The 26,954-nt window shown below is 45.4% G+C and overlaps 2 protein-coding genes across 6 annotated transcripts in view, besides 5 other annotated features; both read right to left on the minus strand.

Annotated features, from left to right (window-relative positions):
* Positions 1-8,916, minus strand: part of Fgf18 (fibroblast growth factor 18) — a 30,431-nt gene extending 21,515 nt beyond the window's left edge. Inside the window, exons 1-2 of one of the 2 annotated variants that reach the window (NR_102395.1) lie at positions 8,711-8,916; positions 8,561-8,597 (exon numbers count right to left, since the gene is read on the minus strand). Coding sequence is in view for 1 of the 2 variants with exons in the window: in NM_008005.2 (NP_032031.1) it covers positions 8,561-8,597; positions 8,758-8,789 (69 nt within the window). In the remaining variant the exon portion in view is untranslated. The remainder of the gene's footprint in view (positions 1-8,560; positions 8,598-8,710) is intronic. The other variant, NM_008005.2, reaches the window with a different exon arrangement.
* Positions 8,733-9,676: a promoter, noted in NCBI's record as "-0.8 promoter; MscI/SacI fragment". NCBI's record gives the evidence for it as "EXISTENCE:reporter gene assay evidence [ECO:0000049][PMID:17158875]".
* Positions 8,733-12,183: a promoter, noted in NCBI's record as "3.3 kb MscI fragment". NCBI's record gives the evidence for it as "EXISTENCE:reporter gene assay evidence [ECO:0000049][PMID:17158875]".
* Positions 9,491-9,521: an enhancer, noted in NCBI's record as "A oligo". NCBI's record gives its function as "beta catenin responsive enhancer when multimerized" and the evidence as "EXISTENCE:reporter gene assay evidence [ECO:0000049][PMID:17158875]".
* Positions 9,491-9,521: a protein binding site, noted in NCBI's record as "A oligo". NCBI's record gives its function as "may coordinate with Lef1/Tcf4 to promote transcription" and the evidence as "EXISTENCE:protein binding evidence [ECO:0000024][PMID:17158875]".
* Positions 10,235-10,257: a protein binding site, noted in NCBI's record as "GLIS3-RE1". NCBI's record gives its function as "positive regulation of promoter activity" and the evidence as "EXISTENCE:protein binding evidence [ECO:0000024][PMID:17488195]".
* Npm1 (nucleophosmin 1) lies at positions 14,014-25,658 on the minus strand. Of its 4 annotated transcripts, none has more exons than NM_001252260.1 (11): positions 24,438-24,722; positions 23,064-23,104; positions 22,622-22,741; positions 22,344-22,437; positions 21,850-21,956; positions 21,450-21,511; positions 18,507-18,564; positions 18,180-18,263; positions 17,519-17,620; positions 15,502-15,576; positions 14,014-14,368 (listed from the first exon to the last, which is right to left on the minus strand). In NM_001252260.1, exons 1-11 carry the CDS (start codon positions 24,493-24,495, stop codon positions 14,330-14,332), a joined length of 840 nt encoding a protein of 279 aa, NP_001239189.1. In that variant the 5' UTR covers positions 24,496-24,722; the 3' UTR covers positions 14,014-14,329. The 4 variants fall into 4 exon arrangements, 3 of the variants coding, with proteins under 3 accessions (NP_001239189.1, NP_032748.1, NP_001239190.1); NM_008722.3 differs by having other exon boundaries at positions 23,064-23,143; XR_003949348.1 differs by having other exon boundaries at positions 14,026-14,368; positions 15,502-16,736; positions 23,064-23,143; positions 24,438-25,658.
* Between the last annotated feature and the right edge of the window lie 1,296 nt (positions 25,659-26,954).

The following is a 26,954-nucleotide window of genomic DNA, read 5'->3' on the forward strand; positions in this document are numbered from 1 at the left end:
AGTGGAGCTTGGGGGAGGTCACATCATTTGTCCTAAGTCACAGAGTTAGAGAGGAGAGGACTCAAGACAAACTCAACTACCCCTGCATCTAGAGTTCAAGCTCTCTGCCTACTCCCTGCCATCTACAACCATTTTTCCTTACTCTCACCACCTCCTTCCCACCACTGTCCCTGAATCCTTGGTTTCAGCTATACCTGGACAACTAAATATTAAATTGGAAATTCTATATTCAAGCCTGTTTCTAGTTCAGAGCTGTCATGAGTAAGCAGTATGGTGAAATTCCGTGGCATTCTTTGACCAATGTATCATGCTGCATCTGCTACCCACCTGTGTTAGTATCTAGGCTATAAGATCTACTGTCTCGGTGCTTGTGCCTGGGGTAGCCATCCCTAGAAGATCTGAACATGTACCATGCAAGGAAAAGGACAGAGCTGCACTTGGGACGGGAGCTGGATCAGAACCCATGGATGCGCTGATGAAGGGGAGGAATGCCATCCATGAAGAGGTTAGAGCCTTGAACTAACTAACTCTCCTGTGCAAAAGAGGAAATGGAGTCCCATTGATCTGCCTCACCTACCCCCAGACTCTTGAAGCCTCACGATCCATGCCCATCCCCAGGTTCCCTGCCTGGGAGTGAAGGCTCTCCTTGGTCCCAAGGAGGAAACCTCACAGGCTTCAAGCAGTAGCAGGAGACAGGGCTTTTAGAGCTCTCCCAAATTCTAGGTTCAAACTCAAGACTTCAGGCCATCTAAGAGTGAACCCCAGTAAAGTCAGCCTCCTCCACTTCAGAAGGCAGCACTCCAAATGCCTCCTCAAGGGTAGCCTGGACCCGAGTCAGCTGCCAGTTATGTCAAGAGTAGAACTCACATTGGCTCTGAATTGCCAGACATAACTAAACACTGACCAGGGGCCATCAGTTTCTTCCTCTCCCAACCTGAGCAAGTGTAAACTATACTATCCCCCTGTTCCCAGTGACACAGGGAGGTGCAGAGAGGACAAGGGACTTGCTGGGTGCACAGAGCCAAGATCTGAACATATTCAGCTCTGAAGCATTAGTTTCCTCCAATTGCCCTGCTTCGTACGAAGGGGATCAAGGCACGCCCCCCACAGTCCCTTCCCTGCCCCGTCCTCTTCCCAGTTCAAGCTTATTGGCCTCTCCTCTCATGCTCCCCACACCCACCGCAGCCTGGATAGAAAGTGAGGCCACAGAGGGCCTTTCCCCACCCCCAACCTGTCCATTAAGCTCCCAGGGCTATCAATGTATTGATTGGCAGCGCCAAGCCATCAGCATGGGTGGGGTACTGCTGAATGGGGGCTGGGCCCAAGGTCCAGCCTCCCTCTCCCCATACATCAGCCATCTCCATAGAGATTGTCAATATGGAGGGAGCAGTTACTCGATCCTGGACATAGCCTGGATAGGACAGAGCCTGTGTGGACCGAGGTCTTTCTCCCTTCTCCTTCTCCCTGCCAGCATCTCAACACCACTCCATCTCCCTGAGGACCAGGTAGCCATCAAGCCCAGATGACAAACAAGCTTTTATCCTGGCGTTTGGTGCCCATGAGGACCTCTTCCATCAGCTCATTATTGGGTGTGATGCTCCAGCAAACACAATGGGTTCACATTGAACAGGCAAGGCTGTTCCAGGTAGCTTGTTCCAAGTGCCTCCAAAACCTCACAAACACGTGCACAAGCAGCACACGTCACCTGCAGGTTCACGGCATGCTCTTCATCTGCCAACTGTTCTGGCCCAGGTCCAATCTCAGGCTCCTTCATCATAGAAGGCATTGTCCTTCAAGCTCTGCTCTCCAGCATCATCTCTCCGTTCCGTTCCTTGTGGACTGAGATACAGGTATGAACCCTTAGGAGCCCTGTACCTGGCATTGGGGCAGTGGGCACAGGAAGTCAAGTCCACTTCCAGACCCCCCAAGCCCTTTGCTTACTGAACTGAAGAAGGTCTAGTTAGTACCCAAGAACCTGCAGCAGGGATATGCCCTCCCCTCCATTTCTAGGAATAAGTGCAAGCAGGCCTCAAGGCACCACAGCTGAGAGCTAGGGCTCTCATTCATCTTAAATCTGCAAAGAGCCTGGTTCTGTGCCAAGGGCTTCCCCAGGGACCATAGTCCCCCTCCAAGCAACCCCAGGGGCAAGCCTGTATCCTGGTGCTCCATTAAATGATGAGGACAGAGGGGCCAATCCATCCTCTTTGTCATACAGCCGGTGAGTGTCCCCAGACAGGTTGTGATCAGTGGGCTGGGAGCTGACTCCAGACTCTTTCCTATCCCCGTGAATTCCAGCAAAGAATGCAGTTGGTCAAAGACAGGAGACTCGTGCCAAGAGATTCCAAGCCAAAAGGTGAGAGGAAGGGGAAGGAAGCAAGCCAAAGTGCTGGTGACCTCCTTGGATAGTACACTACGGGTAAGCCGAAACCTTGATGAGCAAACCCCGTTGGGAAGCAGACATACAGGAGGTATGCCATAAATGCTCAACTAGTAAACAACAGTACCATATTTGAGTGTCTACTGAATATGTGGCCCAAGCTATGACCTTCATTATTTCTAATAGTGAGTCTGGGGAATGCCTAAAGAGTCTGTGGTAGTCGTTTTGACCTTTGAAATAGGATCTCCCTATGTACCCCAAGCTGACTCACCATCCTGCCTCAGTCTCCCCAATGTCCAATTACAAGTGAGTGTCTCCATGCAAAGCCTTAGGACTTGTATAATCAATCCCTGTTTATAAATGAGGAAGAATCAGTGACTCCAAGAGGTTCAGAGTCTTGCCCAAAGCCATGCTACCTGAATGGGGAATAAGATATGTGGGCCTAAGTTCAAGCCTACACTACCAACAGGCTAGGCATACAACAGGCTGGAGTACCCACTGTCACTCATCCAAGGAACACGCCTTTCCTCAATTTCTCTAGCACGTGACAACACGGCATACTGACCAGGCAATTATAATCACTCAATTATAATTGAGTGTTGGCCGCTCTCTCTATAATAACTCTTAGTTAGTTCTCACTAACCCTGAGGAGGGGCTTCGCATTATCCCACTTTACAGATATAAGGGAAACAGAGGAGCAGGTGGGTGAGGGCCTTGAATCATGGGCTGAAGAGCTACAGAACTGAAACCCAAGCCTCTCTGTGCATGGGGTTCTACGGGAGCTTTTGGTGGCCCACTCCTACCCAACAGAATAACTGGATAAACCCAGTAGAGCAGTGGTTCTCAGCCTTTTGAATGCTATGACCCTACAGTTCCTTATGCTGCAGTGACCCCCATCCATAGAATTATTTTGTTGCTGCTTCATAACTGTAGTTTTGCTACTGTTATGAATTATAAGGTAAATATTTTTAGAGATAGAGGTTTGTCAAAGGGGTAGTGAGCCATAGGTTAAGACCACTGAAGTAGAGCAAAGGCCCAGGGTTAACTGAGCCACTATAGAGGCTCATCATGTACCCCTGAGGTCCTCATTTGGTGGCCCTCAGCTGACCAGTGCAGTGTCTCTGCCCATCATCAACATGGCAACATTTTAAATGTCACTTGGATGTCAGAGTGTAAGAACTACTAGCCAGCCAGACCCCAGCCTCAGGAGCCACATACCCTCTGATGTTCCAGAACAAATTCACACTCAGGCCCATGGTGTAACAGTGGACCAAAGCTCATCCTAAAGCCAGTTGCCCTGGCCTGTGGGGACAGATGTTAGCATGCCTTTTACCCAATAGTCTGCCACGGGCTTCCAACAGCCTTAAAGTCACAGGTTCATCAGAACAGCCCTTGTTCACAACACACACACACACACACACACACACACACACACACACACACACACCAGTAGAGAACAGTGCTTGCTATATCCAACAGGCAACAGAGGCAGCTGAGACCCCTCCTAGAACCAGAGACATAGCAGCCAAGCCCAGAACTGTCATCTACTCCCTCCCCTTAGAAGACAGCGACTATTTCATTGAGGTTTTTGTCTATGAAGAGAGAGTGGCATTTTTTACCATTTCACACTTACAGAAGCTAAGCCCTAGGGAGGTTAGGTAACTTGTCCCAAGGTCACACAGCAAACAGAAGGCTGATCTACAGTTTGAACCAGGCTGTGTGAATCTAAAACCTTTAAAATGCCTTTTAACCTGGGCCCTGGAGTCAGGCGGCCAGAGTCGAATCCAAAACTTCACTTCCCTTGTGTGACCAACAGCAGGTTACTGTGTACAGCTGAGGCTCCTGTTCCTCACCTACAGCATTCTCCAATTCCAAATTGGTTGTGAGCTCTACCTAGATTGTGTACGACAGACACGCAGGGAAGAGGGCAGGCTTGAGCTGCTGTCAGCAGCCTGGGGGTGGGGGGGCAGCACCCCTGTGTAACACCCCGATACATGACAGAGTTCTACTGGGGATAGATGACTCCTCCCTGTTCCACTTCAGCCTCCCTCTGGGGGCCTACAGAATCACAGAGCTGTCCCAGCACAGGGAGGAGGCTATACCTATGACTCTGACAGACTGCCCCCCCAGCCCACTAACACTGGCTGTGCCAACCACAAGAAATTTAAAGAATCCACCTTCTTATCTCAAAGCAAGTGGGTGACCTTCCCTGGCTGCAGGAATGCTGGCTGGGTGCCCCACCCCTCCTCTCTCTCTGCCCTGGGAAGGAGGCTTGAAGAAAGCATTAAGTGTCCTATGACACTCAACACCCCCCCCCCCCCACACACACACACACATGCGCGCACATACAGAATTCACCTCTAGCTCTGGGGTTCTGGAAGATCAGTACTTTCCCAGGAGAGTGGAGCCTCCTGACAGGGGCAGGGAGGGAGCTGTCCTCACCTACCCTCCTGAGAATTTACACAAGACTTCCCACCAAAGACCCCGCAGCCTGCCTCCTGAGACTTTTCCCTGCTAGAAAACTTGAGGATTCCTTCTAGAGGAGATAGAACTAATACAAGGTCTTAAATCCAGTTCTTGGCTCGTAGCCATGACCCTGAACAAATCCTTTCCTAGCTAGTTCTGTATCTGCTTTCTCTGTGTGGAGCAGGAATATGACCCCATCCTACCTGACTTTCTTGTAGAAAGCAAGGAGGATAAGATCAGCTTCCCTACATGAGACTCCTTAAATTCTCTTGCACCTAGGCGAGTCTCTTCCCAGAAAGTGGTAGAGATGCTACAATGTCAGGAGCGTATCTGACAGCGTTTTCTTCTGAGGCCGGGGACTGTCCAAGTCTCACTCCAAGGGCCAACAAGAAGCAGGCTAAGTGTTGAATGGAAACTCGGGAGAATGAACCAATGAATAATGTTGCTTTGAGATATTAGAAGTGCCATCCAAGAGGACAGCTTTCCATCCTCCTCTTGTCCCAAAGGGCACCGTCACCTAGCCTCTCCAACCTGCCCAGTGTAAAGGATTGGCCTAAGTTTCAGTGAAGATGGTAGGTGTGGGTGGTCAATTGGGAGTATGTGGGGAACTCCAAACTTCAACACCTCCTGGTGAGACAGGAAGTTGCTCTATGGGAAGAACAAGGAACTGGCAGGAGGGATAAGAGGCTGGAGGAAGCCCTCCCCCTCTCTCCCAGCACTGGCTGGCCTTATGCTAGCTTGTCTGAGGAAGGCAAGGACCTAGTGGAGCCTGGCGGCAGGAACAATGTCAGGCAGGTGCCGGCGGAGCTTCGTGAAAAGCCGGGCCCGGTGTCATTGTCAGAGCTCAGCCAAGTGCAGAAAAGCAATTTACTGGTCACGCTGCCTGCTCCCTGCGGAAATTTTTAAAATTCTTCTGATTTGAGCTATCTGTGGTGTTCTGAGTCGTGTGGAGAAAGGGTGAAGGGGTTTTATTAAATTCCCAGCTTCCCACTTCCCAGGGTGGCCCATGGGTGAAGGCGGGGCTCAGTGCACTGGTGGTGGGCGGAGGACAGTATCTACATTGAGTGTATTCATGGAAACCTGACTTGGTGGAGGTAATCCATTTGGGGCCTGGGAAGTGAGGACTGGGAGGAGGGGAGGCACCCAGAAATTCCATTGCTAAAACCGTACCAATCCCCTAAAACAGTAAGGATGGGAGTAAATTGGTTTTTCAGTTAGCCAAGACACCTCCCTGAGTGCATAAGAATAAGCAACATGTCTTCTGGCACTTCAACTTATCAGCCACTTTTCACAAATGAGGAAACAAAAACTCCTACAGAAGCACAGGCATGGTGCAATGAAGCCAGGGTCCAGGCAGAGAAGATCACCTATTGCCAAGCCCTGGGCCCCCTCCTCCACAGAAGAAGGCCTTCTGCTCTCCTTACAGCAGAATCATTGCGACTGTAGATGTCCCTGTGCACCTTGTCCGGTGCGCACTACACCAACACGCACATCAGACAAACTTGCCCCTGCAGGGCTCAGAATGCAGACTCCAGGCAACCCACGCCTTTGAAGCCATCTGCATCTCTCCCACTAAGGGCCACTCCATCAGTCTATAAACTGTAAAAGCAAACACGAGCCTGCTCATTGTTCCCCCTTTAGGAATCTTGGTTTAAAAAAAAAAAAAAAGTCTAAGGATTTCTACTATGACTCCTCTTCCAGACAGACCAAATTTACACACTGTTTTCCGAGTGATTTTCAAGGGCACCCCCAGCTGGTCCCAAGGATACAGATGAGGGGTTAAAAACATCGGTCCTATGCAGTTCCGTAAGTCTACAGGCTGGAGGGGACAAAGGGGCAAAAGAGGGGGGGGATGGAAAAGACGAGGCTCCCTCACCTGCATGAATCCTGCCTCTTGACCTAACCCAAGCAGACCACCCAGATCTTTCTCAAAGATGCTGGCTTAGTTCCGGCCAGGAGGTGGAGGTGGGAAGCAGAGTCCAGACTCCCTCCCTCACACTCCCATCAGAGAACACAAAGACCACCCGGCAGCCCCTCCAGGGTCCTCCTTAAAGAAGAACCAAGAGCAGCAATCATGCACAGGATTGGGCAGCGAGACCCAAAGGCTCCTTTCTGCCTCCACACCCATTTCCTCAGCTCCTGCCCAAGCTCAGCCCAGCCAGACAAGCAGAACCCCTGGAGTGACCCTGGAACCTGCCCTCTGCTTGGGAATTCAGCTGCAGACAGACTAGGCAGCCCATGCCTGGAACTGGCCTTTTCTTTAACATCCACCATTCCCCGACCCTGTCCCCCACCCCCTCACCACATAGGGTCACATCTGCTTTGGCAAACAGCCAGCGTTAAGTTACTGACTCCAGTTGTATTGATTCAAGAAGTCACTGGGGACCCCAGCCTGGCCAATAGAAGGAAAGAGCCATCAGTCTGTCCATCCATCTATCCTTTCAGCCCAGAGTCTCAACTGGTTTTGCACTGAGTTTCATGTCTGTCCCAAGGAACAGTGAAGATTGAACTAGGAACCACGGCCTCAGCTACACACACACACACACTTCCTTGTACCAGAAAACTGGGAGAACCACCTCTAGCTGGTGCACAGGGCTGTCTCCAGGCATCTCCAGAACTCAGAAGGCTACAACCAAGCATCTTCCCATTAGCCCTGCAAGGACACCTGCCTTTCACGGAGAGGGGGAGGGGACAGATAATCCTCTTTTGGCCTATGTCCAGTTTATTCTGGGTCCCCTCCCTTGTAGCTGTAGGTAGGTGGAGGTATTGGGCAGCTGGTGTTTCCTATTCTTATTGCCACCCCCCCCCACACACACACCCCGCCCCACACACACCATGCTGAGGCAGCCCTGGTCTGGTTCTAATCGGGGCTGAAGTCGACTCCCTACCCCCCCCCCCCTTTTCCTTCATTTCCACGGCTTTGGAAGCCAGAGCATTCCAACTGTCTGTGTGCCAAGACCTTCCCGAGTCTGAAAGCTGCTGAAGTAACAGATCAGATTTTAGCAAGTGCTTTCCAGGCTGAGCGCCAAGCCCTTTTCTGATTCACAGAGAGCGAACGGGGACCAGGCAGGGAACAAGCCCTGGGCTGCACCACCTTGGGCAAGGACATGTGGAGCAGAGCGCAGCAGGATGGGGAGAACTCTCTCTCTCTCTCTCTCTCTCTCTCTCTCTCTCTCTCTCTCTCTCTCTCTCCACACACACACACACACACACACACACACACACACACACACACACACAGAGTAATTTACAACTAAAGCTCTCTCTCTCTGGACTCAAAATCCACTTAGCTGAAAACAACCTTTTTGTCTGCAGGGACAAGCAAGCCGTAAAGGGACAGTTGGCATAAAAACCTCTAGGTCCCTACCTCGCCAGCTGTGGTCGGAGGTTGGAGTCCCACACATCACTCGGGCCAGAGTCAGCCCTCCGACTCTGAGAGATTTCCCTACCGAGGCTGACCGAGGCCGCGACAGTCTGCACTGGCTCAAGCAGTAGCTCCTAGCCCTTGGCCTGATACCGCCAGCGCAGGACGCGCGCGAAGCCGCCCTTCTGCGCCCTGGGAACAGGTGCACTGGGCTTGTTGCCCAGGAGGGGTGGGGCACCGAGAGGGGGCGCGGTCCCGGGAAGGGGGGTCGGCCAGCACCTCGAAGAAGAGCGCGCTGGGGTTGGCAGGGGGGTGGGGGAGAGACACGACTCGACTCTCAGGAGCCCACGTACCTGAACCTGGAAGCACAGCAGTAGAAAGTGTAAACACCTGCGGGAGAAAGAGGGAGAGGAGGTCAGTGAGATCCGAGGAAGGGGCACAGATAGACAGACAGACACGTAGCAGAAAGTCGGGCGGACAGACAGACAGAGCCACACACGCACAGGGACAGGCATCCAGGCAGGGTGGCCAGACCCGGGCGGGTGCTTACAGGCAAGTGCAGGCGGAGGGCGCTGAATACATCGCGGGGCGGGGGGGGAGGCGGCGGCTCCTAGCCCAGCCTGCACATGTCCGCTCCGCGCGGCCGGGACCGGGCGCCTCCGCCGCCGCCGCCGCCGCCGCCGCCGCTGCTGCTGCTCCCTCCTTGCCGGCTGCTTCTGCAGACTCTGCTGCTCCGGGGCGCTCCGCGGCGCGCCCTGCGGCATCAGCGCCCCGCGCGGCTCCTCCGGAGCGCTGCGCCCTCCGAGCCGGCGCGGGGGCTGTGGGGCGAACGCGGTGCGGGAGGAGCCCGGCCGGTGCGGGGAAGCTGGACTGAAGCGGGCGGACGGGAGGGCCGTCTGGACGTTCGCGAGACGCGGGCTGCGGGTTCAGTCCAGGGGCAGCATGCACGGCGGGTGCTGCGGCAGAGGCGCCGCAACCGGGACGCGAGGCTAGCGGGGCCGGGGTCAGCGCTCCGAGGCTGGGGCGCGCATCTGCAGTGCGAACGCGTCACGGCCGCTCCGTCTGGGCGCCCGCCGGCTCATGTCTCCTCCTCTGTGTCTCTCCGGCCGTGCGCATCGCCGCCTCCCACCGCTGGCGGCGGCCGGGGCGTTTTCTACGCGAGGGCGGCGAGGGGGCGGGGGGCCAGGGGCGGGTCCGGGCCCGCGCCGGCACAATGAGGATGCGGGGCCCGGGGGCTCCCCCCTCGGGGCGCGGCCGGACGGGCGCTCAGCGCGGCTGGGTGCGCCGCGCCCACATCAAAGCCGGCCCTGCCTGCTCGCCTGCCTGCCGCGGCCTCTCCGCTGCCTCCTCCTTCTGGCGGCTCAGGGTTGGAGGGGAGGCACTCAATACTGTCGGCAATGGGACTGGCCGTTCAGCATGGCAGAACCCACGAAGCTGGACCTGGTGAGCGCTGGAAGCCGTCGGAGCTCTCCGACACAAGGCTAATATTGGCCGAATGGAGCAGGCGGGGTTCCCAAAGAATGCTCACATTTGCTGTTCATATTCACATCCACTAGAGTTGGGAAGCAAGGGGAGGACAGACGAGGCCCGCCCGGTGGGGTGACTCAACTGAAAGGAGTCGTGTTTACCCTTACCCTTAGGCCACGCAAGATAGTGGCTTTTCCCAGACACACGCACCACCACCACAACCACCACCGTGGGATGACTACGCTAAGTAACGCCTTCTTCTGTTTTGCCGTAGGAGATGGCAAAGTCTCAGGGGCGTCTCTCTCCCTTCCCCCGCTCTGGGACTCTAAGGTCGGTTCTAGGGATTCCAGCTGCGTTCTCTAGTTAGGTGACCCGGGTTTTGGAAGCACACGGCTACCACCTAGCGGCTCAAAAATGTCGCTGTAACCTCGCCCCTGAATGGCTACATGCCTGGGAGTAGCCAGGACTCTGGTCAGCGCTCACTCCAGGTCCTCTTCAGTTCGCAATCTAAGCAGCTAGTTTTCCTGCCCTTGATCACCAACCCTGAACTTTTTCTGTCCTTCCATTAACCCCCAAATGTAGATATTGTTGTCAGAGGCCTGCCTCATTCTGTCTAGAGCCTGGGTCAGCCAAGTTCTGCTTTGGACTGATGCTAAAACAAACAGGTCACAGTGGGCAAGAAACTAGAGAACGAGCTCAAAATGCAAAACTCAGGAATTCGGATTATTTGATTTAAAGGCCTTGTGTCCGTAGCTGTGGTTGTTATTCCCCGTTCGCTGGAGCAAAGTGAAGAAGGTGCTGCTCGGTGGTGTTATTTCTCAAGTTATAGAAACATAGTATTTGTTCCAAGGACCAGACCTCCCTGTAAGCGACTTTCAGTTCTTTTTCAAAGTTGAGGCTAAGGGGGCAGTATTAAAAACAAATCCTGAAAACCTTTGCGAAATCGAGTTGTTGAGAGAATTGTTGCATGAAAGGAAGTTGATTTTATGTTTATTGTCTGGGCTGCCTGAACTAGCCTTGCAAAGTTACTAGTAACTTCCTAAATTCTGGAACCAACCAACCAATAGAGTGAAATGACAAACCACAAATAGGGCTGAACCAAAAAGTGGTCTTGCTTTACAGACTGGCACACGTGTATCTGCTGACATGTTTCATGTATCTTCTGGCTAAAATTAATTTTTTCCTATCTGCACTTTATTAGTTTTTCATTACTTTTGAATACAATGGGTAACTATTGTCCCACCTACAGTGGTTTGATGACCTCAGTCATCACACAAGACAGTCCCAAAAATTTGGTGGTCTGAGGACATTAATTCAAGAATCAAAAGTTCTGGTGCTGGGGGGTGTAGCTTGGTAGACTCACAGTTCAATTCCCAACACCCACTAGAAAATGGATAGAAGCATTCAGCTCTATGTGATCCCAGCCACTCAGGTAGAAGCTGCAGATCAGCTCAGGCTTATGCTTGGGTTCAGCCAGCTAGTGGTCCACCTGGGTGCTACATAGGCCCTGTCTCAGAAAAGGGATAGGGGCTACTGAGCTGGCTCAGCAGTTGAGTATTTGAGTACCTGCACATGTGGCATAGTTAGTCCTAGACTTGAATGTTCTTCCTTGCCTGCCAAAAGACTTGAGCATACAATGAGATGGGGCACATTATAAAGACAAAGGCAAACTAATAGCTATAATCCCTATCTTTTCATATTTCTCAATTTTGTGTAGAAACCAACCTTTTCTTAGAGTTGAATCATCAAAACTCTGTTGAGTTCAGTCACTTAAATTAGGTCACTTTTCAATTACACCCTGAAGCCCAGTTAAGCGTTAATATACATATTGAATGACTTTTGAAATGTTCAAAATGGCACTAAGTGCTAACTTGAAACTCACTCCACTGCTGTTTGTGGTCCTATTATGTTGCCAGTCCTGAGACAAGATACGCCCCCCCCCCCAAAAAAAAAACAGTGGGGGGATGGCAATAAGATGTGTTCATAGGATTCAACTTTAGCCCATGTTAAGACAGGAAATAATCTAACCAAGTTGTTCTTTGACTTCCACATGTAGATTTTAACTCATGTGTGTACACACACCCCACATGCACACTAAATCTCCAGATTATCAAGAGCAATGAAGAGATACTAGACCTTTTTTTATCCAGTGTTCTGAAGAATACAAAGTTAACGGCAGATAGTCCAAAGAACTTGGCAACATGAAGCTAAGACCAAAGGTAGGAATATTTCATGTGTGTGGGAGACAAGTGAGAAAGTTTCTGGGTGACAGGCATTACCAGGGACAGTAGTGAAGAACAGGCAGGCAGGCCTTAGTAAGGAACCAGGTAGCCAACAACATTCTTTCTTAAAGGTTTACATTCATTTTAATGCATCAATTTTGACAAATCACAATCACCTCTTAATCTCCCTCTACAGTGCTCCACAGGACTCTTGCCCCTTCCAGTGAATCCAGTGAGTCACCTGCTGCTACTAGACATGCTTGACCACTAAAACAGGTACTTGGCCAGGTATAGTGGCATGCACATCATCTCAGCACTGGGCAAGCTGAGGTAGGAAAATTTGAATTCCAGGTCAGCCTGGTCTACAAATTCAGGACAGCCAGGGTTATTACATGGAGAATAATCTCACCACCAACAACAAAAACAAACCAGGTACTTCTAACTGAACCAGCAAATTTTAAAGTCTCTAAGACTCAACTATTCTACTGGTTGATAGCCTGCAATTTTAACCTATTCCCAGAATCCAAACCCCACTAAGTCCCAAACCTAAAAAAAAACTTGATTCCTTAAGCCAAATCAAGGTACTTGCATGTTTTGACAACACCACATAAAGCTACTCTTGTTCAGTTTGCATAACTTCTCTGCCTGTGCTCCAGCAAAAACTGCTTTAACTGAGCTCTGTAGTTCTTGCACAAGTAGTTTACACCAACAGCTTGCACTGCAGACAGAAATTACAGTTCAGTCACAAGTGGGCTACCTAGCAAAGCTTAATAAGCTTTGAGATACTGGGCAGTGGTGGCCTTTAATCCCAGCACTTGGGAGGCAGAGGCAGGCAGGTTTCTGAGGCCAGCCTGGTCTACAAAGTGAGTTCCAGGATAGCCAGGGCTAGAGAAACCGTCTTGAAAGATCCAAAAAAAAAAAAAAAAAAAAAAAACTGACATGTATTTTGCCTTTTCATAACCAAGCAGTTGTTTCATACTTCCCACTTATATGTAAACATTTTTCACAAGTTAGCAAGCAGGCAGGACCATCTTGTATAGAACAGGACTAGTCTTGGTTAAAGTGGTGTTCCCTCCATTTTAACTTTAGACAAAAGCAGCTTCAAAATCTTAGATCTCTCCTCCCATAAAGATTTCAATATTCAAATGTTACCTCTTCTAAAAAATGTATTCAATATCAATAGCCTACCATATTCTGTATGAAACGTGATTACCACATGACTATCACCAAAGCATCACTATTTCCATGCAGCTATGCACATTGATCACTTTGCATCCTGTACAGTCACACAAACCAGCCCATGGACTAGGTCTGCGCTTAAGTCTGCCTAGACAAAAATCTGCTCCTACAGCTCCTGGTAACTCTGATTTGGCCTCATTTACCATATGCATTTGTGAAATTACATTCACACTGATAATCACCCTAAGCAAGTATTTATCAAAGCATTCTTTATGCAAAATTCAAGCATATTCAGCTTAATATGCAGATTTTAGTCTAATCTGTTACCAAATAGTTTTATACACCTATATGTATAGAATTTCCTCACTATAAAGAGGTTCAGGAGCCAGGCGTGGTGGCACACATCTTTAATCCCAGCACTCAGGAGGCAGAGGCAGGCAGATTTCTGAGGCCAGCCCGGTTTACAGGACAGGGCTATACAGAGAAGCCCTGTCTCGAAAAACCAAAAAAAAAAAAAAAGGTTCAGGCACGAAGCAGCCTTTGACTAAAGTTACTTCAAACTTGAGCAGGAATAGACAAACTATACCATACCTCTTTTAACCTACCCCATATGACCTGCTAGGCAACTTTAGACTCAATTCCAAACCAGATTTTAAAAGGATTCAAGAAAAGCATCCATACAGATAGCCTGAGTGTTTGTGAAAGACACTATCCACTGAGTTTTTTTCTTAAGTATGTATTTTCCCATGCATTGTTACAATATACCACAGCAAAACAGGATGAATAAATCCTATGGTTATGTCCAACAGATTGGCTATCAATAGAGGAAAGGTGTGTTTTAAGTGTTAAGTTCCTAAATGGGAATGTATGAACAGTGATTCTGCTCAGAAATGAGGGCACTAACGTTAACTTCAAAGTATGAGAGTTAAATAAGCAAATAGAAACAGTGCTACTTTATTAAAATACTGAGTTTATTTCACATGTATATTTGTCTCCCTACCATTTCCACATCTGACCACTATTACTATGTCCTATCATAACATTCCATACATACTTAAAACCAAGTAAAGGGTGGAGTTCCATCCTTGAAAACTAAACAGGCATTTTAGACAACACATTCTTGGCAAGTGAACCTGGACAACATTTATCAAACACAGTAGGGAAAGTTCTCACTTTGCATTATAAAAAGGACAGCCAGATATTAACTATTACAGAAATGAAGACAGAATATTTCAAACTGTTTAAACCCTTTTCTTAAAGAGATTTCCTCCACTGCCAGAGATCTTGAATAGCCTGTAAAGGAGGAAAAAAATGGTAAAGAAATGTTAACTTTATAGAATTAAACAAATTTCATTTCTTCAGTTAAATATTTTTCATTTTACAAAGGAAAAATACAGAATTAACTCATAGCATGAGTTTCCTTAATTAAATGGCTTAAATACTTTATGGCCAGTGTTGCCTCCTCAGCCTGTGGGTCAGCCCTATTTAGGTTTCAGAATTTGAGTGAGAATGTTTAAAGTCTAGGCAAAGTATTACAAAGCAAAAAAAAAAAAAAATCACAACCTAGAAAAACCCAAAGGGACATACTTAAGACAAGCCAGTATGTTTCTAAAAACTTAAAAATATCAAGTATTCTCTTCAGTGGTGAATTCTAAAACTTAGGTCAATCTGTAGCTAACACGAAAGGACTGAATTTGATGACATCACTACTTCCAATCATTGACAGTCTGCCTCAATCCTAACCACTTTTGACTACAAACCTGGGAGCTATAATTTAAATAGGCAATACTATCATTTAATACTCTACTGCTATATTGTTCCTTTTAATTCTTTTTGAATAGACACCTCTATAGCCAATACTGATGAAACCAATTAAATCAACTGTTCATTCAGAAGGTCTAACATTAACCCATTATATTTACTATTTAACACTGTAAATTCATACCACTGGGAAGAGATCACTGGTAGTGCTTTGCCCTTGCATGGCCCAAGTATCCTAATACCACAATAAACATAACAGTAACTTGACATGCAAGAGGCTTTAACCCATCTAGGTTGATTCTACCAATTTTACCCTCCTTTGCTATCTGGAGAAGATACTACCACTTCCAAGAGTCCAAGTATCATCAGACTGTAAAGCAGCCAAATGGAGCAAATAAAAACCATATCCTATTTCCTTAGCCAATACACTACTAAGAGTAAAACTAAGTTCAGTAACCAAGAGATAATTTACCAACTATTTAAAACCTGGGAAAAATGTGCACTAAAAAATTATTTGCTCAGTCTGCCAATTAAATTCTTTCCATGTATTTAAGTACTGTCTGTGGTTAGGAACTTTTTACAAGGAGCCAACAACTTGAGACTAAAAGTCATAATAAATCAATGAAAATTTTAGATTTGGTCACGTCCACAGAAAATTCAGTTACCTCCTGGTCAGTCATCCGGAAACAATTCTTCACATAATTAATGAACTTGGCTTCCACTTTGGGAAGAGAACCGCCCTATTGAGGGGAAAAAAAGCATTATTAAGGACAAACAGCAATTGTTTGAGACATCATTAGAAAAAACTTCCAAAGTTTTACATGCCATTACACAAACTATAACCCTTTAACATTCCCATTTGATTAAAAACCAACATTAAAGCCAGGCATGGTGGCGCACGCCTTTAATCCCAGCATTTGGGAGGCAGAGGCAGGCGGATTTCTGAGTTTAGCCTGGTCTACAAAAGTGAGTTCCAGGACAGCCAGAGAAACCCTGTCTTGGAAAAACAAAACACAACAAAAAAAAACCAACTCTGGGCCCAAACCCAGAAAGACCATGGTTTTTTATTGCTTAATGCCCAGTTCCTTCCAAACAGCCAATTTAAACTACAGAGGGCTCTACTGGCATGCAAGTACAGCCACTTGGGTGCCTAATATACAAATTCATGTTATCACCTATCACCAAAAAACAAATTAGATACGACCTGTTCATAAGTGTTTTCCAATTACCTAGGAAAGCACGCAATTGAAGGGATTTAAAAGTAGGTACCTTATTACTAACTGTAGCATCGATTTGGCATGCTTCCAATTATGAATGTAGACTAAACCACAATTATCAGCAAGTTTTGCTGCCAAAATTCTTACAAATTAAGATACTGCAATGCAAATGTTAACTTATCAGCATAAAGTGTCACTACAGATTATCCCCTATTTCATATAAAATCCACTTCTCTAAATTTTAACCTTTTTGCATTTCTATGCACTTAGCAAGACTAAGGCTTCCAAATTCCAGAATCACCTTGAGTATTAAGGTACTCAATTGCCTTCATCACCTAGAAAATAATTCACTACGGTAATTTGAAAATATTGTCACATACATCCTTATTGATTCATTTAAAAATTTATTGAGAGTAGCTAAGGATACAAAGGTTAAAACATGGTCAAAGAAATGAGGCATATGCACAAGTGGTAGAGAAGTAGTTTTCTGCATCACAAAAGTAAAAGAAAAATGCTTTAGGAAAAACAAGATTGCTTCCAGCCTGCAAGGGGGAATGGATGGCCAATCAGGAAAGGGGATTGAGATGTCTGGATTGTTGATGGTACTATATTTGTTTCTCCTTTTCCTCTTTCCCCATCTTTGGGCTTAATTTACCAGTAGTGCCCAGGAATGTTCAATGCGCCTGCAATTAAACCAAGGAGATAGGACCACATTAAAATGGGGGGGAGGGGCATCATTTTAGCAGTGTATGCAAGGGATAAAAAATAAATCAGTGACACCAGGAAACTTAAGTTTACAGTTTAATAAGAAATATGAAATGTGCTGCCAAGTGCTAAATTCCAATCCATTTGTGGCTGCACAAAGGAAGAAAATCTTCTGAAGCCATGTGAGAACTACAAGACAGGAAAAAAATAGGAAAAAGAATGGGCAATCTGCATAACATTCCACATGTATTCAAGTAATTCACATGTTAGAATCATAATGGAGATAAACTTAGCTCTCCAAAAAAAAAAAAAATCATTTGTATTATTCCATTCTACACAACCCAGGTTTATATAAATGTATTTAGTCCCAGCCAAATGCCAAGAAAGATAAATTCTATTTCAAACTAGATGAAAGCCTATTAGCCACACACACAAATTTCAGGTCATGGACTGAGGGAGCTTTGGAACAGAGGGCACAGAAATAACTCAAATTGTTGTGAAATACTTAAAGGTGATTCTTTTTTTCTTAGCTATAAAATAACCTCAGGCAGCCAACCACTTTACTCTTACTTTTCCAGCTGTTTTTAATTTTACTGAAAACAAAACACCCTCTGCTTGTTCTACAGCATAACCCCAGTAAAAAAAGTACCCTTATACATTTTATTGGAGTAATTTATGAATATTCTTACTTATAATCTACTTTTAACCCAAATTCCCACATTAGTAGAATTTCTAATATTCAAAGGTTAATTTTACTCACTTTTTCTATACTTGCTTGCATTTTTGCCTTAATGTCTTCTACAGAACTAGGTCCTTTTGGTGTTTTAGGAGTCTTTTCCTGTTTTTTGAAGGACTCTTGACCCTGGAAAAAGTTTTCAAAGATTATTAGTACAGTTCTTAACAAAGTAATTACCAAGATTTCCCTCCTCCCTAAAATCCCTTATAGAGCACAGAGAAGTTGCTAATTGTTCCTAGCTAGAAAGCCTGTCAGGACTAGAGGGCTGAAGATGCATAAGCAGTTAGAGGTCAGAGTTCAATTCCCAGCAACCACATGGTAGCTCACAACCATCTGTCTGAAAAACAGCTAGTGTACTTATATAAATAAATCTTAAAGTAAAAGATTGGAAGAGATGCTTCAAAATAAAGTCAATCAATCCTGACAAGCCTCTTAAGACAACTCCTGACCTCTACAAATACACACACACCACCCAGATCGTGAAAGCTATAACAGGTCAGAATTCAACAAGTCTACAAAATAAGTCAACCTTGGAATCCACCACAGAACATGACACACTTCACAAATTTATGTATTGGGCTATCTTAGTGTGCACTATAGTCTATTATGTAGGCAAGGTTAAGTACCACAAAGCACAAAGTTTTTTTAGGCACTGAATTTAGTAGGTCTGTTGTTGGGTACTTACCTTTGATCTCGGTGTTGATGGTTTTAAGTCTTTTCCATTTTGGTTTGATTTTTGTGCATTTTTGGCTGGGGTATCTCGTACAGACTGCAAGTAGAAAATGGCCTTAATCCATATGCCCTCTCCAGAGTAGAGATCAACTCAGATTAAACTGTCCTAAAACAAACTAATAAATTGTAACTCACATACAGATAGCGTTCTCAAATTTTCCTGTTTAGCTCAGAACCAATTTTTAAGATCAATTCAGCCAGTTTTTACTACTAGCACTAAGAAATTCCCATCCTTTTACTAGCTACCCATGATAAACCTCATAGTATCTCATGTACTCACTTTCTTCACTGGGACCTTTTCTTCAGTTTCCTCTTCATCAAAATCATCATCATCATCACTATAAATGAAATAAGCCAACACACAGAACTTAAATTTTTAGTCAATTTTACAAAAGAACTAAACCATATTCATCCACTGTAGCACAATTGTTAATAAAAGTGAATTTGCACCAGTATTTGAATGGATCAATACTTAAGAAACCTAACAAACATTTTTATATAATACTTGAGAGTATTGTTTCAAAGGGTTGTGTAGTTGATTAATTTTGCAATGTTATTAGTAAATAAATAGCTTCAACCAAATCAGCTTTGTACCAAACCATAAAGAAACTAGGCTTTTTAGAGTTAACATTTAGCCAGGTGTTAGTACATATATGCCTTTAGTGTCCTCTCCTCTGCAGTGTAGGGATTAACTTTTACATATCCCAGTAACTAGAGCAAAGATACTAATTACTTATGCAAGAAATTTGAACAGACCATTTCTCCCCAAACATATGGTCAGTAAACATGTAAGACTGTTAGTCACCTAGGGAATAAACCAAACAAAGATACTGCTTCACACATTACTCTTCAAGAGGTAAATTTAGGAAGAACTCCCACAAGGTGGTGACAGCAACCCCAAATACCTACAGTCAATGACACATGCACATGACTTTTCAGCCCTTAAAAACTATAGGGATCAATTCTGTCAAAAATCAAAGCCAGACCGAAATGGTGGTGATGAAATGTTGCAAAATACTCAAATAATTTAAATGTAGCCAAAGATTGATCAAAAATTCTATAGTAAAAATTTTACTACATTTGTTGATTCTACCTGTCTTACTGTAAAGATGCTTCTGCTTACACTTCATTCCAATGTGTTATGTGCAGTGTTTGACAAGGCTAACTTTATTGGCTCCTCCTAAAGACATATATATGTGGCACTGGAATTAAGCTGCCAGATTGAAATTAACAACAGTCCACCTCCAAATACTTAGTGTAACGTCCTAGCTCAAAAAAGGGTGCTGCTTCTCACTTCCAATTTAGAGCTGAGATTATGATATAAAGTCACATGGCACTTGCTTTAAGAGGAATACAAAATGTTCTTCAGGCATACTGTGATTTTTTAGAAGGGGGCAAATCACATTCAGTATGGCCACTGAAACATCTCCATGTCTATACCTAAGTATATAATGTCCAATTGCTCATACAAAGTCTGTAAGCAAAATCACCAACAGTGACTACATTTTCCACACTAGTGTTAAAGTCAAAAGTTTGAACTTCATGTAAATTACCTTTTCAGTGGGGAGATTCTCTCTTGTTAGGATCTGCTACATGTAAATCCAGTGGTTTTGGTAATTTAACACTACAGGTTAGTATAAAAATGACCTTACCTTACACCCAATCCATGTAGATGCTTGGTACCAGAAACAATACTAATTTCTATAAAACTACTCTTTTCTTCTATCCTAAACCATGTAGTAGTATCAGTCATACCACCAAAACACTATTCCAATGATTTTATCCTTAAGATTAAAAAGGCCCTTGATGCTGGTGGTTTTATGCCCCAGTATAGAGGAATGCCAGGGCCAGGAAGCAGGAATGGGTGTTGGTGAGCATGGAGAGGGGGATAGGGGGTTTTCAGAGGGGAAACTAGAAAAGGGGATATTTGAAATGTAAATAAAAATGTCTAATAAAACCAAAAGGCAATACCATCTTATGAGACCACATATATCTGTCCTTTAGTACAGCAGCATTCAATACTTAGTTCTAACAACATTCCTCAGGGTTATCTTCTAAGCTCTTAAATGGCAAAATAGTCAAAAAAATCTCTGCATAAATGTCATTATTTGCAATATAACCCACTCATCTGTTCTACTCCCCAATTTTTTTTGGTTTTTCGACAGGGTTTCTCTGTGTAGCCCTGGCTGTCCTGGAACTCACTGTAGACCAGGCTGGCCTCGAACACAGAAATCAACCTGCCTCTGCCTCCCAAGTGCATGCGACACCACTGCCTGGCTACTCCCCAAACATTGTTAAACTATATACAATGAAATATATAAAGTCAATCTTGAAATCAAACAATTTGAATTATCTGATCCAGGACTTTAATCCATAGGCTTGTATACAGAGTATGTGTTTAAAGCCTCTTTGCATTCTTTGATCCAGAACTTTCTGGCAATGTGATTAAACTCTCCAACTTAAATAGTAAATAATCTTCAGCTATCATTTTATTCTCGTGGGCATCATCTCTGTATGATGAACCATTATCACACCAGAAGAACTACTAACCCTGATAACCTCAAGACTATTATTTGTCCCTTACTATGTCCCCACTATGAATACAGTAATCAATATAATGAAGACTAGTTCCCAAGTTTGCTTTGAACAGTTATCTTAGCTCAGAATATACTTGACCAATTCCAGAACTTCTATAAGACAGGAAGGTAACAAATATAAGACTACAAATAATAATTCCATACTTCGGGGGGAGGGTATGGGGGACTTTTGGGATAGCATTGGAAATGTAATTGAGGAAAATATGTAATAAAAATATTTTTAACGAATTCCATACTTCCCATCTAGCTGTTACTTATATTGAACACATAAAATCTTACTCCTAACAATAACTCCCAAGAAAAATCAATGTCCCAGCCGGGCACAGTGGCGCACACACTTGGGAGGCAGAGGCAGGCAGATTTCCGAGTTCCAGGCCAGCCTGAACTACAGAGTGAGTTCCAGGACAGCCAGGGCTACACAGAGAAACCCTGTCTCAAAAAAATAAATTAATTCAACCCCCCCATCAATGTCCCACATACAATAAATAGCTTGTTTGTAAGGCAAACATGGAATCATAGGTCAAAATCTTTTACTTTCAAACATCAACCACTGGCAAGTCAATCCTCCTAAACCCTTACAAGTACCTGTAAGATCAAGTTTTTGAGATCATAGTACTTATACTTACTCCTCATCATCCTCATCGTCCTCATCATCGTCCTCATCATCTTCATCAAGTTTTACTTTTTTCTGAAAGAATAATATGCATCCATTAGCAAGAGAAATTTTGGTGATTAGCCAAAGTAAATGCCAGAAATTTTGTTTTTTTTTTTCGATACCAATGTTTCTCTGTGTAGCCCTGGGTGTCCTGGAACTCACTTTGTAGACCACCCCCAGCCAGAAATACTTTTTAAAACTCTTTCCTGGCACACACCTTTAACCCCAGTGCTCGGGAGGCAGAGGCAGGTGGATTTCTGAGTTCAAGGCCAGCCTGTTCTACAAAGTGAGTTCCAGGACACCCAGGGCTACACAGAGAAACCCTGTCTTGAAAAACAAAAAACAAACAAAAAGATCTTTCCTTTCTTTACCTGTGGAACCTTGTTACCACCTCCAGGAGCAGATCGCTTTCCAGACATGCCTAAGAGTTTTACGTCCTCCTCATCTTCATCTTCAGACTCTGCATCTTCCTCTACAGCTAAAATAGAATTAGACATACTAACTCGACAAGAACAAGTAACCCATAGCATTTTTAAGATTCCATTAAAGGTAGCAAATGAACAGAAAAGATTTACTGTATTTTAAAGACAGAAATCAGGTCTTTGTAGAACTACGACAGTCCAAATGGAAGTCTAGATTGAAAGATAGCCTCATTGGTCATAGGGTCCTGAATAGCTGAACCCAACCAAACACATTCGTCGTGTTAGATTGATCCCCAGAACTCATGTGATAGCAATTAAAGATGCTAGGGAAATTGTCTTGTCTGACCAGGACAAGCATTCCATGGCAGATGTGCAAAGATACAAATGTTTAAAATATTAAAAAAGCTAGCCTATATTGAAAACTATGACAAAAAAAAACCTACCTACTAGATGCTGTCCACTAATGTGCACAGGCCCTGAACCACACTTCAACCGTAAGACCACAGGTGGTGTAATTTCAAAGCCCCCTAGGGAAACCTAAAAATAAGAGTTTTACAACAGATATTACCAGCAAGTTCTACAATGAAATAAACCTATTTATAATAGCAGCAGAAATAATCTTGGTAAAAGATACGTCTTTGCAAAACCTAAATGACACTGACCCCAAATGACGCAAGAGACCTGAACCAACATGAAATCCAAAATTTAGAAATGTACTTACTGTTGGTTGTACAGACATTTTCAAAGTTGCCAGTGTTACTTTAATTGGACTGCCTTCATAGTTCATTGCTTCTGCCTCTACGATGTGTAACTCATCTTTTGCCCCTGCTCCTAAACTGACCTGTGAATAAAAATGTTTCAAAGAAACTTTTAAAGTGGCTTTTCACCACTACTGACGAAAAGAAAACTAGTCATCTCACCATTAGAATTAGAATTGAAGCGTTTCACAACAGAATTACCATATACACAACTGTTCCTTTAAATGAATAAAGCTGGCAGATTAAAAACAAGCACTGTTCTACAAAGCACCTATCTAGCACCTTGGAGTGACCAAGCTATACAAAATTACAAGTGACAAAGATCCCCTATCTTTTCTGGGATTAAACTCCTAGTTCATCAGTAGGAAATGTCTGAAATGTTTTTAAGTTTCAGAGCTTACATACCGTTCTTAATGACAACTGGTGCTCATTTTCATCATTATCCACTTTAAAGTGATAGTCTTTGTCAGCCTTTAGTTCACAGCCTGTATGTAAGACAAAAACAAGAAAGCAAACCTAGCAATGATACTTACATCAAAACCCAAAGCCTAAAGTTCTGTGAAATCAACTCAAATGAAACATTAAAAAAAAAAATCTTTAATTTTCTCATAGTACTAACTACATTGAGGCAACATTGCTGGTTTCCACAGTAGACTTAATGAGTCTCTTTAAAGTAGTATGGTGAAATCGGTATAAACACTACTAGAATTAATGAACGAGTGGCAGAGTTCACTGTTCCTTTAATCTCAGGACTGTTAAAAAGCTAAAACGTGAATCACTGAAAAACAAACTGATTCTTTTAAACAAAAACTGGGTGTAGGGTAGGCAGCAAGACTATAGATGTGATCCCCAAAAGCCTTGATGCTAAAGCGAATCTTGTCTGTTCAACAGATCCTTCCCTCTCCCCACCCCAAGAAAAAGTAGTTCTAGATAGAGCCAGGTAGATGATTTAAGGGTACTCCTAACATTAAGCCACGTGGGCCATCAGTACAGCTATCTGCAACGTGATGCTGACTCCGCCTACCAGAGGCAAATTAAAAAGGGGGGGCTCCATCACTGTGGATACTGAAAGATATGAACAAAGATCTCAAAAACCCATACGCCACGGGCTATGAAATAAACATTTCCCTCCCAGAACTTTTAACTAAGCCACAAGATCCCACGGCTGAAGGTTGGCTAGAGTCGGAGAGCCCGGATGTAGAGCCCACACCCCCTCCCTAACCCCCAACCACGTGGCAACCACGTGCTCCTAGGGGTTGCTGCCCCTTCTGCCTCAGGGCGCCTGCTCGGACCATTCCCCGTTACTGGGCGAAGCCCTCGGTCGCCACAGAATACAAGATGCGGCCCCTGGAAAGCCCAGCGCCTGCAGATGTATCCTCCCCAACAGGGCGGAGGTAGGCCTCGCCTCGCTCCACAGGCCCCTTTCTCCCGTGCCGCCTGCCGTGGCTCAACACAAGAGGAAAAAAAGGAGCTCGGAAGCGACCGTGCGGGCTTTCGTGCACAGGAGAAACGCCTCTCAAGTTCGCGCCACAGGCAAGGTCGCACCCTCGCCGGCCGGCCGGCCGCTCCTAACACCCGAGGCTACAGGCTGGGCCGCTCCCGCCCCATTTTCCGGCGGCTTTCCTAGTGTTCAGGCCGCTGCTTCTAAGGCCTGGGAGATTCCTCCTTGCTCTCCGGCCTCCACCTACGCCGCGTTCCCCACACGCCAGGCCTCGGCTGGGCTCCCGCCCCCCCCCCCATCACCAGGCCCTGCACACGCTTCCCCCTCCAGTCAGTTACCGAAAAGGTAGTTCTGAGGCCTAAGAGGACTCATGTCCATATCCATCGAGTCTTCCATGAGGTGGAGGCGCGCACTTCGGTGTGGGAGAAGCCGGACGGAAAACAACTGCCTCCTGTTCCACAGAACAGACGCGCAGGACGGAATCACGCCAAGGAAAGGACGCGGGCTCTCCGCACGTATATATGGTCGCAGGAGATCTCGCGAGATCTGCGCTAGTCCTGCCTCCGCGAGCCTCCTCTGGATCCCTCCCACTCCCCGCACAGTCGCGCTTTTGCGCGTGCGCCTTTCATCCTCACGCCTAGGTACCTCGCCCCCCTCCTCCTCCAGGTGCTTGGCGGGCTCTCACTGCGCACGCGCGTTCGTCTCTGGCCCCGTCCCTCCACTACTGTCGCCCAAGCGCAGGCGCGTTTTCTCTTTGTGGCCTCGCTCTGGGTTTTCAGGGCTTCCACGTCTTCTCCGCTCGTGCTCGCGGGCCCAGGGCCGAGAGCGTGCGCAGCCCACCCTGAAAGATGGCGGCTGCAGCCAGGGAACCACAGAGCGTCTCTTTTCTCCACCCTCCGTTCCCCGTAGGCCTGGAACAAGCATAATCACCTCAGGATTTGGCTTGCTCGAAGGCTTGCTCTTCGTTTTCACGTAGCTTCAGGAGCCCAGGGCGGAGTGGCTGGATCTAGGCTACTTTCCCCGCAGCCATGCTTTTGCACCTCTTTTCTGAGGCAGCATTTTCAAAACGAAAATTATCAGCTTTATGTCATTTGGGGACCAAAGAGAAACCCAGTCAGTCGCCTCCAAAGAGCATCTTTCTAAAACTTTAGAGCGTGCAGAACTGAGAAAACGCAGGCCGTCTTCATCATTCCAAATGAAGGCCTATCGCTTTTTTAGAAATTCATGAGCCTTAATACGAATCTTCGGCTGGGAATTAGCGCTTTAAAATGAATCCTGACGAACATCCCTCAGCGTTGGGTGCTTTCTGACAGCGGCCCTAATCTTTTTATCTCAACATGGAGCTAGCATATTTAAGAATTTGGGGGAGGAATGTAGATAATGGTACCAATGTTTGTAGACTCCAGAGACGTGTCAGATATAAATGCATGTGAGCCCATTACGTATCAAATCCTAAATTCGGAGATATCTGTCAATATGTGAATTTCAGTTTGCAACTATAAGGAAAAAATCATGAAACTTGGAAGAATTGTGTGTGTAAATAAACAGAGAAAAAAAAAAAAAAAGTCGGGCGTGGTGGCGCACGCCTTTAATCCCAGTTTGCGGGAGGCAGAGGCAGGCGGATTTCTGAGTTCGAGGCCAACCTGGTCTACAGAGTGAGTTCCAGGATAGCCAGGGCTATACAGAGAAACCCTGTCTCGAAAAACCAAAATAATAATAATAATAAAATAAACAGAGATAGACTGGGTATAGTGTGGGAAAGAACGGGTGAACAGAATTTGACCATCCAAACTGAGAAGGTGCAGGAGGAAGCATTGATACCCCTTGAGCCTGTGCAAGCCAGACAGTTTGATTGTTTCTGGATTCTGAAGCTTATTTAAATGCAGCTCATGCTGGTTTAATCCCAGCACTCTGGAGGCACAGGCAAGTGGATCAGGAGTTCAAGACCAGTGGTCTACAGAGCAAGTTCCAGGATAGGCAGGACTACACAGAGACTCAGTTCTTCCTGCCTCCCCGAAACTTTAGGTGCCTTAGTTGTCACTGAATGATGCCACATGCTTAGGTACAATGAGTAAGAGCTGTGTATATTACCTTACAACAAAATACTATCTTTTTTTTTTTTTTATTCCATGCTTTTATTAGTTTTTAGCATGCTTTAAAACATAAAAACAGAATCCTATGGCCAATGCCCAGCTTCAACAGTTGTCTCCACACACACACAGCATGCTATTTAATACACATCTTCCCATCTGCATATTTGGGTGTGGGCACGAATCATCCTGGAATTAGCTGATCTCTTGTGGATACCAAGTGACAACTATACAACTGTATTTCATACTACACCACATGACTACAGATATATGAGAAGAAATGTCCAGACTCACATTGATTAGGCCATTCAATGCATTATACATATTCCCAAGTACGCCATACATCATAAATAGATAGATACACTTTACATCAATTAAAAATAAACTGAAAAGAGAAATACCCCATGAGCTTCTGGGTATATCTGTAGACAGTAGCCAAGAAGGTATCCTATAAGAGAAACTTAGATAAAGTTTCTCTTAGATAAAGATATAGGAAAAGAAAGCCATTTGAGAAATCTCCATTTCAAGATCCTGCTGTGGTGGTTGTAGCACACACCTTTAATCCCAGTACTCGGGAGGCAGAGGCAGGCAGATTTCTGAGTTCAAGGACAGCCGGGTCTACAGAGTGAGTTCCAGGACAGCCAGGGCTACACAGAGAAACCCTGTCTCGAAAAAAACAAACCAAAACAAAACAAAAAACAAACATCTCGTCCTGGAAGCTTAATTGTGTCTAACAGTATACCATTTTGATGGACCGTACTTTTT

Source organism: Mus musculus, chromosome 11 (genome assembly GCF_000001635.26).
Source record: "Mus musculus strain C57BL/6J chromosome 11, GRCm38.p6 C57BL/6J".
In the NCBI taxonomy this organism is placed as follows: Eukaryota; Metazoa; Chordata; class Mammalia; order Rodentia; family Muridae; genus Mus; species Mus musculus.

What these genes read in the sequence shown, in the direction of transcription:
- Npm1 (NM_008722.3), bottom strand. Translation starts at nt 24,495, where the DNA reads ATGGAAGACTCGATGGATATGGACATGAGTCCTCTTAGGCCTCAGAAC. An exon ending in AAAAGGTCCCAGTGAAGAAA is followed by an intron (nt 18,264 to 18,506) that starts GTGAGTACATGA and finishes TTCTACTTGCAG; the next exon opens with TCTGTACGAGATACCCCAGC. An exon ending in CATCAACACCGAGATCAAAG is followed by an intron (nt 17,621 to 18,179) that starts GTAAGTACCCAA and finishes AACTTTTTCCAG; the next exon opens with GGTCAAGAGTCCTTCAAAAA.